Source organism: Simochromis diagramma, unplaced genomic scaffold, assembly GCF_900408965.1.
Source record: "Simochromis diagramma unplaced genomic scaffold, fSimDia1.1 OVJJ01000501.1, whole genome shotgun sequence".
Lineage (NCBI taxonomy): Eukaryota > Metazoa > Chordata > Actinopteri > Cichliformes > Cichlidae > Simochromis > Simochromis diagramma.
In genome coordinates, this window is record NW_024387320.1 from 1,188,748 (window position 1) to 1,198,917 (window position 10,170).

General features: G+C 36.2%; 1 protein-coding gene across 3 annotated transcripts; it reads right to left on the bottom strand.

The window, feature by feature from the left end:
- LOC120717609 (uncharacterized protein DDB_G0286299-like) lies at positions 1–10,163 on the bottom strand. Of its 3 annotated transcripts, XM_040005748.1 has the most exons (7): positions 9,447–10,163; positions 8,888–9,043; positions 5,754–5,969; positions 5,397–5,510; positions 3,552–3,593; positions 2,993–3,148; positions 1–1,506 (listed from the first exon to the last, which is right to left on the bottom strand). In XM_040005748.1, exons 1-7 carry the CDS (start codon positions 9,544–9,546, stop codon positions 1,478–1,480), a joined length of 813 nt encoding a protein of 270 aa, XP_039861682.1. In that variant the 5' UTR covers positions 9,547–10,163; the 3' UTR covers positions 1–1,477. The 3 variants fall into 3 exon arrangements, with proteins under 3 accessions (XP_039861682.1, XP_039861683.1, XP_039861681.1); XM_040005747.1 differs by lacking the exon at positions 1–1,506 and having other exon boundaries at positions 2,823–3,148; XM_040005749.1 differs by lacking the exons at positions 1–1,506; positions 5,397–5,510 and having other exon boundaries at positions 2,822–3,148.
- Between the last annotated feature and the right edge of the window lie 7 nt (positions 10,164–10,170).

Sequence of the window (10,170 nt, forward strand, 5' to 3'; positions counted from 1 at the left end):
ATTGAATGAAATTTCCCCCTAACACATATACATAAAACTAGAGCTTTTAAAATACTATTGAACATACTGTATCATCATCATCATCATTTTTATCATCATTTACAAAAGAATATATTTACATGTAGTTGTCAAACAAACACATTCACTAACTAGAAGTGCCAAGATACACAAGAATGCATTATTTCATGTAATTTCTGTTGCATAATTTCAGACCAGCCCTCTGCAGTGGTCTGTAAGATGACTAACTCTGTGGTGGTATTTTTAGAAGCTGTTTTGTTAGCATAATAGTATTTGCTGATTCATAGGAGGTCTTTGATATCTTATCTACTTTGAAAAAATAAAAAGAATAGAGACCTCCGATCTAAAGTCTCTGATATAATTGTCTGTTTTTGTTTTCAGTGTCTCCTACCGTTAATCTGTCTGTTTTTCTGGCCTCTCTGAGCAAATAATTGTTTGCCTTTGTTCTGACTCAGACTGAAGGACTTCTACACTCTTTTCAACTGTAGACTAGATCTTTATAAATATCTTACAATTTCAGTTTTGAGATCTGTTTCCTTCTGGATTGCAATCAACAGGTTGACTTTTCTTTTGAAAGCCTTTATCTCCACTAAGGCTTTTCCGCCCTGGTTTTTTCTTCTTCTACGCCTCACGGTGGACTTTACTGTTATCCTTTGTAGTTTCACCTTTATCTGCCTCACCCGTGTGTTTTATGCCTGGATTACATGTGCGTGTACCCTGTGGATGAATGATTTGAATCATGCACCAAACTAATAACATTTAGTGGGTACACACTCAATCACTGTAAAGGGATCTCTTATAAGCAAATGGAAGCACTCACTTGAATGAGTAAAATAATTTTTTGCTCTTTTAACATGTATGTGGGGTGAATATAGCATTGCAAGTTCAGTCTGTCTGAAAGCTCAACTGAACTGAGAGAGAGAAAGGCTAAAATTTGTGAAAAGACAGTACTTTTGAGAAAATGGTATGTAAATGACACAATGCTACTAGGACTGCACGTGCTGCATCAGAAGCTTTAGAAAGGCGTTCATTAGTTTAGCCTTTTTTTGATGATCGGGCTCTGTTGCTACAGGGTTACAGTTACTATTGCCATGTCCCGAGGCAGAATTCTTTGCTTTCATCACCTCTACCACCTGATAGGATCAGAAACTTGTTCGTCCTTTTCTTGCTGATTGTCTTCTATTTCTTTTTGTCCTGTCTTTTTGTGCTCATGTTTCTGCAGTTTTCTGTTCAGGAATGATAGATTACTATTTTTTCTCATTTATGACATTCAATTAATTTCCTTCCCCTGAGCCTGATGATTTCCCAACATTTTCCTCATTAGGTTGTCCCATAGCCTTTTTTGAGTTGGAGTCATCCACATGTTCCCCAGCATCATTGTTAGATGCCCTCCTTGGCTGGGGTCAAAGTTGAAAGCGGCTCTGCAGCAAATGGAGAGGCCCATTTTCAGGAGCAGACACTATTTTTTTTCTCTTCTTTTGTCCAAGTCTGAAAAAAAAAAAAAACAGTAGAAAGAGGAAAAAACAATTAGCAATGAAAGTGCACTAGTCTGTTAATAACTTGTAGTCAAAGACACCAGTATAGCTCAGTTTGTTGAGCAGGTGACCCATATGCCAAAAAGCTACTGCAGGGGCTTGGGTTTGATTCTGATCTGGGACATTTGTCAGTCTCTCAGCACTCTGACCCTCCTTTCCTCTCTGATCTACTGTCCTGTCATAAAAATAAATCTTTAACAGGGGAAAAATATTTTGCAGTTAAAATAAACTAGTCCTACTAAGTAGACATTTAATCAAAATGGTCATAGCCAAAAAAAACAAAACAAAAAAAAAACTGTTTTCAAGAAAGCCTCAGACTGCATTAAAATGGATAATCAAAATAAAAGTCAACTAAATTTTGCTCTCTTCCAATTTTTAACTTGTGTATTAATCCAGTTATAAAACTAGAAAATATTATTATATGTATTATATATAACCAATTGCTTGGGTCTATGCTAGTGTTTCTCTACTACAATTATGAGGAAATACCTGAGGGTTAAGTACAAACAATAAAGGACAGCCCTACTGCCACGCACTTTGTACTTTGCATCACAACGCTAAGCACACATAATACAAATTTGAGTGTTTCATCTAATGGTGTTACACTCTCCCTACACTAAACCATAAACAGACAAACTCTACAGGTCAGGATATATTTTACAGGTTAACTATAAATGCTCCTCCCATTAGTTACTTGCATCGATTCACTTTGTATGGTGTTGCTCTAATGAAGTGAAAGTGTTTAAAATAAGTGTTTAACAGTACAAGAATTCACAGAGAAAGCCTGAAAGAACCTCAGCATAAATCTGACAGCTGACATTAATTTTGCAGCCTTAATACTGACAGCCCTGTTTTTGTTTGTTTCTTTGTTTGTTTTTAAGCTTGTTCATTTTTGTGCAGGTTATTATACTACCGTGATCAGCCATACTCAGAAGCACATAAAGAAACATTAGACATGATAAATCTTGAAATAGGTCGGTTGTTTTATTTGTTGTTGTTCCCAAAAATGACCTCTGGCAAGAAAGCCTACGTTGTGCTACAAATGGCTTTGTAACTTTCTACTATAAATAAATGTCTGTTTTTTTTTTTTTATTACTACAGTTAAAAAGAACAAAACAACAACAAAAAACTGGACAGTCTGGGCAATGAGCTTCCAGAAATTTTCCTGTTATTTTACACATTTATTTCTTACAATCTAACTGCAATGAGTCATAAATTTTCCAGGGCCGAGCAAAATCCAGGCCATATATATATATATATATATATATATGAGTAAAAACTCAGGCAATGTAATGTAATATAATAAGGTAAAAGAAAAAGACATTCATTTGGCAAATAATCCCTAAACTGAATTATGTTATTACACATTCAGAAATGAGTCGGAAAAATTCATGTGCAAAGTTATTCTGAATCTAACTGGCATAGTTTAATTTTCAAACCTGGTCCTTTAGAAGGAATTTGTGTTTGCAGATCAGGCTGTGTGGCCTCGGTATGTTCTTCCAATTGACCACTCTTGACTTTCTTATCCAGTTGTCCTTTATCGTTTAAAAAAGAAGGCTTTCTTGTGACCACATGAGGTCCATCTTTGTTTTTTTCTAAAGTGGAAAAACAAAAGAATGAAACAAAGATAAGAATTTCTTTCTGGAGATTAAACAACATAAAAACCTGGATTGGGATTCAGAAACAATTTTTCAACAAGGACTGCTGAAAATTAGTTTGGTTTATGACTTATTTTATTCATGTAAATGCTTGTTTTCATGTTATAAATTGGTTACTATTTAATATAACTTTGAAGAAAAAAAAGCTGTGATGTACCAACAAATTAAAATTAATGATGGTTGCAAGTCAAAGCAAAAGTCATTAATGAAAATGTGTTACTGTCACAGGCGTTAATTAAATAAACAATCCATTTCCTAAAAGTTTATCTGTCTAAAGTATTTGAGGATGATTTTATTTCAGTGGTTTTTAATTAGTGTAAGAGGAAAAAACAAAGATTACCTTCCAGTTGCTGAATGTTTTTAACACGCTCTTTAACACCCACTGTAAGAAATGAATTGGAAAGAGAAAAATACACTTGTAGCAACATTAAACCATCCATCAGTGATTATAAATAGCATCACTATGTATAAAAATGGCTGTAAGTTAATAGGCAGTTGATAGAATAATTATTAATACTTATAGTTAACAGAATACTTTATCGAATCCACTCAATTTAAATCAAACGTCTGCACTTCAGTCATATATTAGATTTTAAAATTCACTGTGGTGGTGTACAGAGCCATTGCTAACATGTGTTTGTTTTTAACGTGTAATCCTTTACATGTTTGCTATCATAACTTTTCATTGCTAATGAGAACCAAACAAAAGCTTAGGTTGATAGTCATAGGGTTATTTTTTTCATTTTAAACTGCAGTATAGATGTGAGAGTTTTTTTGTTTTTTTGCTTTTTTTTTTTTACCTACATCAAAGAAGACAGTGATGAGAGCAGTGGTGAGAATCTACATGACTCAAAAACCTTTAAAGGCCACAACCAAAAGTGAAGACCAAGCCACAGTGGACACCAGTGTGCTAAGGAACCCAACAGAGACCCAAAAGAAGGCAGCGAGCACATCCCAGTCCCACCCAGGCAGCATGGGCCCCAGAGAGCCAGATGCAGGCATGCAGGGAGGACCCCTGTCCTGAACCATGGAGGCCAGCTAGCCAAGGCATAAAAGAGAGGACGAAAGGGGGAAGGAGAGGCCCCCACAGATCTGCACCCCACACTGAACCACAGGAACCAACATGGGGAAGGGAAGACACAGCACCCAGACAAGGAGCTGAAAATCCAGCTTATACAAGTTTATACAAAGTTCATTGTAACTGTCACTAAATGCTGCTTCTGTGTGTGAAGGTTAGATAAAAAGCAGTTACACAGAAACAGCAGACTAAAAAGTGCTTGTGTAAATTTGTTAATACGCTAAGATGTGTAACGTGCTTTGAGTGCTCAGATAGAGCAGAAAAGCCCTGTAGAAGTTTCCTTCTTCCATTCCCCAGTTAGTAGAAGGAAACTACCAGTATTAAATAATTGAAACCAGGTGCCAAAAACTGCAGTTCCTTAAACTGCCAGTTGAGGGTGACTTCAAATACAAGTCAGTCCCCACACACACTGATATCAAAATGCTGACCTTTGCACCAGAACTAAACAGTCTGGATCTTTACAACAATTAGCTTAAACTTTTATAAGTTAATGAATAATGCATATGTGGCTGCTTTAAGTAAGAAGGAGGTGATTATGCTTATTTTTTTTAATTTAGGACTAATTAGCAAACATATAACAGTAGAAATGTACATGTACGAATATATATATGCTCATGTTTCAAAAGATGAAGTTCAAAAGCTCATCTGGCTTTGTCTTGCTTACTGTTTATTCCTGTGACTATTCTAAATCTAGCTGACATGGTATAATTTCAAACCTGGCTTTTCAGAAGCAGGGGATGATTGAAGATTCAACTCTGTAGCCCCACTGTGTTCTTTCAAATGACCACATTCAGAGACTTTGTCTTCTCCTAGTGGATTTGCATCAGTTGTCTTTTTGTATTAGGCGTGCCTTTGCTGCTTTTCAAAAGTTTTTTTAAATAGAAATACTTCGATTTATTATATTGAAATGCTTACAAAGGCATTGCTAATATGCCTATAAAAGAAATTATTGAATCTTTAAATATATAAATATGTAACGTCACCTACACCATCTCAATCATTCTTATTTTTAGAAACAATTTTGCACATTATTTTTATGGTGTCTTTTCCAAATTGTAGTCTTTCTGTGCCTGGAGGGAAAAAGGTTATTGTTTTTTATTTCTATACCTGTCCGTGCAGGAGTGGTGGGAGACTCGTTCTCTTCTTTCACGTCATCAGGTGAAGGAAGAATACTAGTTTCAGTGGCAGGATCTGCTTCCTCATTTGTCTCTTCCTCTGAACCTGAAACAAACAGTAAAAAGTTTAAAAACTACACTAGTCTGGTCTGCTTTGGATGTTTTTAGGGATGTCAAACTCATTTTACATCATGGGCCATATGCAGGCCACTTTGATTTCAAGTGTGCCAGACCAGTGAAACTCCAAGTTCTGTCAGTGTAAAGAAGTTCAACTACACATTTAAAATTCCTGATATTTTCATGTAAGAAAAAAGAAGTGCAATTTAGTTCATTGATGTTGTTTCTGCACCTGTCTGACCAGAACTTGTTGGTGGCTCTCCTTTTTCTCTCATGCCATCTGATTTCTTTTCTTCCTTTTCCTTTTTAGTTTCCTCTATAGTTTTTTCAGTGTCCTGATCTGAGATTACATCTTGCTTTTGTTCTTCAGCAGGTGGCTTGTGCAGTATGATCTGGGTCGAACTTTCATCAGCAAACTTTGCTTCTTCATCCTCCATTTTCTCTGACTCTGAAAAAAACATAAAAAAAAGAAAAAGAAAAAAAGAGTACCACTGGTTCAAAAATACATTTAAAAACAATATAAATACATTCATAAAAGTGCATGAGTCTGTTTAAAAATAGCAGAAAATCGAATGATTTGGCGAGTGTACTGGTTTAAACTGAACCTGTCTTACTCTACTAATTTTTAAAAATGTGTCAAGAAAGCATTCACCAAGAAAGGATGGACAGTATTAGAATAAGAAATAAATGTAACTGAAAGAAAAGCACTTTTTCAAATGTGACATGTGCTTGTACAAATAGTTCTGACTATTGAAACTAAGCAATGTAAATTTTGTTATTAAAGCAAGACCACTGGTTCAAAAATTGTTTTTTTTATTGTGAAATAAAAATGTTGCTGTTGTACTTTTTGCATCAGGAAAACAGAATGGAGGGCTAAATTTTCTTGGGCTTATCTTTGTCGTTTTCTAAATCTGACACAAAAACAAAAACAAAATTTCTTTACAAAATTAGACCATATGGAAGCTACCTTGGGGTTGGATGTTAGTAGCTAGTAGTATTGTTAAGTTCGTTTGGTTAGCGGCTTAGTTTATGTATAAAAATACTTCAATTAATTTAATGAACTGATTATTATTAAATTCACTTTTGGAAAAGAAAAAGAAAAAGATTCAAACTAAAAGCAAAATGTTGTACTCTACAAAAAGTTATTAATGAAAATAGGAATTTGTAGTAAGTGAACAGATCATACATGAAGGCGACTCCTAAATAGAGTAGCTGAAAGAAGAAGATTAATTAAGGAAACCACCCATTTGCCATAGTTATCCCAAACATCTGAGGATTACTGTCTTTCACTAGTCTGATCAATAACAGCCAGGTCCACAAGTCCCTGATTTTTCAGAGGCTCAAAGTACCTGGAAAACTTACTGACAAGCAGTTTCATGGCCAGGTGAGGTCAGTTTGCTATTGCATGACACAGATACAAGCTCTGGAATTCTAAGCCTTGAATTTGTATTTGGTTTCGTTTCATTGAAACTCTCAATATGAGGCTTAAAGAGATGATGATGATGATGATGATGATGATGCAAGTGATAGAGGCCACAATTAAGCTAAAATACCAAAGCAAATCTATCAGAAAGTCAACAAACATTTTTAGGAATCATCAAATCAACGATCTTAAAATGTAGACATGCGCTGGTGAGCTCACCAACACCTAAACATCTGTAAGACTACAGCAGACAGTTCAAGTGATTCTTCCGGGCACTGTACTCAATTGAGCACCTGGTGTTGCTCAATTTGGTGTAAATTCTTATTTTGAGAGTAAAAGTAGTTTTTCCAAGCCCGAGCAATATGCAACACTATTTTAACAAGTTAAATACATAAACTGATAACAAATATGATACCTGGATGATAGAATTTACATAAAATTTCCCATAAGATTATTAAAAATACACAAAAGATGGCTGTGTGCTCAGTCCTCTGCTGTTCACACTGCTGACTCATGACTGTGTAGCAACACACAGTTCAAATTATATCATTAAGTTCGCTGATGACACGACCGTGGTGGGTCTCATTAGCAAGAACGACGAGTCAGCGTACAGAGAGGAAGTGCAGAGGCTAACGGTCTGGTGTAAAGACAACAACCTGTCTCTGAATGTTGACAAGACAAAAGAGATGGTTGTTGACTTTAGGAGGACACGAGGCGACCATTCACCGCTGAGCATCAACGGCTCCTCTGTGGAGATCGTCGACAGCACCAAATTCCTGGGTGTCCACCTGGAGAAGGACCTCGGCTGGTCCCTCAACACCAGCTCCCTGCACAAGAAAGCCCAACAGCGTCTCTTCTTTCTGAGAAGACTGAGAAGGGCCCAGCTCCACCACCGATCCTGACCACCTTCTATAGAGGAACTATCGAGAGTATCCTGAGTGGCTGTATCACTGTCTGGTTTGGGAACTGTGCCATATCGGACCGCAAGACCCTACAGCGGATAGTGGGAACAGCAGAGAAGATCATCGGGGTCTCTCTCCCCTCTATTGAGGACATCTACACAACAAGCTGTATTCGCAAAGCCACCAGCATTGTGGCTGATCGGACACACCCCTCTCACACACTCTTCACACTCCTACCATCTGGAAAAAGGTACCGAAGTATTCGGGCACACACATCCAGACTGTGCAACAGTTTTTTTCCACAAGCCATCCGTCTCCTCAACAAAAAGGGACTGGACTGATAAGCACACACACGCGCACGCACACACACACACACACACACACACACACACACACACACACACACACACACACACACACAACATTATGACTCAGCTTAACTTAACTACCTCAAGCATTGAGTCTAGACTGACTAATCAACACAAGCGCAAACACACCGACCCACACCAACCTACACCACCAAACTATCGTATACACCAACCTGTAAATGCTCTTTTGCACAATATTATTACTGGATTTTTGCACTAACTTCTTTACTTCCTAGTCTTCCTTAGATAGGAAGTAAAGATAGTTATTTATTTATTTATTTTATTTTTGTTAATTTATGTTGTAATTTATGTTAGGTCAGTCTGTCTTGTCTCTGCTAGCCAGCTAACTAGGCCTCTTAGTTAGCTAGTTTAGTGTTAACTTATGTTGTAAATTTATGTTGCATGTAGCACCTTGGTTCTGGAGGAACGTTGTTTCGTTTCACTGTGAACTAAATGTATATGGTTGAAGTGACAATAAAGCCAACTTGAACTTGAACTACATACAAGTAAAAACTCAGGCAATGTAATGTAATATAATAAGGTAAAAGAAAAAGACATTCATTTGGCAAATAATCCCTAAACTGAATTATGTTATTACACATTCAGAAATGAGTCGGAAAAATTCATGTGCAAAGTTATTCTGAATCTAACTGGCATAGTTTAATTTTCAAACCTGGTCCTTTAGAAGGAATTTGTGTTTGCAGATCAGGCTGTGTGGCCTCGGTATGTTCTTCCAATTGACCACTCTTGACTTTCTTATCCAGTTGTCCTTTATCGTTTAAAAAAGAAGGCTTTCTTGTGACCACATGAGGTCCATCTTTGTTTTTTTCTAAAGTGGAAAAACAAAAGAATGAAACAAAGATAAGAATTTCTTTCTGGAGATTAAACAACATAAAAACCTGGATTGGGATTCAGAAACAATTTTTCAACAAGGACTGCTGAAAATTAGTTTGGTTTATGACTTATTTTATTCATGTAAATGCTTGTTTTCATGTTATAAATTGGTTACTATTTAATATAACTTTGAAGAAAAAAAAGCTGTGATGTACCAACAAATTAAAATTAATGATAGTTTCAAGTAAAAGCAACACCCATTAATGAAAATGTGTTAATGTCACAGGTGTTAATTAAATAAACAATGCATTTGCTAAAAGTTTATCTGTTTAAAGTATTTGAGGATGATTTTATTTCAGTGGTTTTTAATTAGTGTAAGAGGAAAAAACAAAGATTACCTTCCAGTTGCTGAATGTTTTTAACACGCTCTTTAACACCCACTGTAAGAAATGAATTGGAAAGAGAAAAATACACTTGTAGCAACATTAAACCATCCATCAGTGATTATAAATAGCATCACTATGTATAAAAATGGCTGTAAGTTAATAGGCAGTTGATAGAATAATTATTAATACTTATAGTTAACAGAATACTTTATCGAATCCACTCAATTTAAATCAAACGTCTGCACTTCAGTCATATATTAGATTTTAAAATTCACTGTGGTGGTGTACAGAGCCATTGCTAACATGTGTTTGTTTTTAACGTGTAATCCTTTACATGTTTGCTATCATAACTTTTCATTGCTAATGAGAACCAAACAAAAGCTTAGGTTGATAGTCATAGGGTTATTTTTTTCATTTTAAACTGCAGTATAGATGTGAGAGTTTTTTTGTTTTTTTGCTTTTTTTTTTTTACCTACATGAAAGAAGAGAGTGATGAGAGCAGTGGTGAGAATCTACATGACTCAAAAACCTTTAAAGGCCACAACCAAAAGTGAAGACCAAGCCACAGTGAATACCAGTTTGCTAAGGAACACAACAGAGACCCAAAAGAAGGCAGTGAGCACATCCCAGTCCCACCCAGGCAGCATGGGCCTCAGAGAGCCAGACGCAGGGATGCAGGGAGGACCCCTGTCCTGAACCATGGAGGCCAGCTAGCCAGGGCATAAAAGAGAGACGA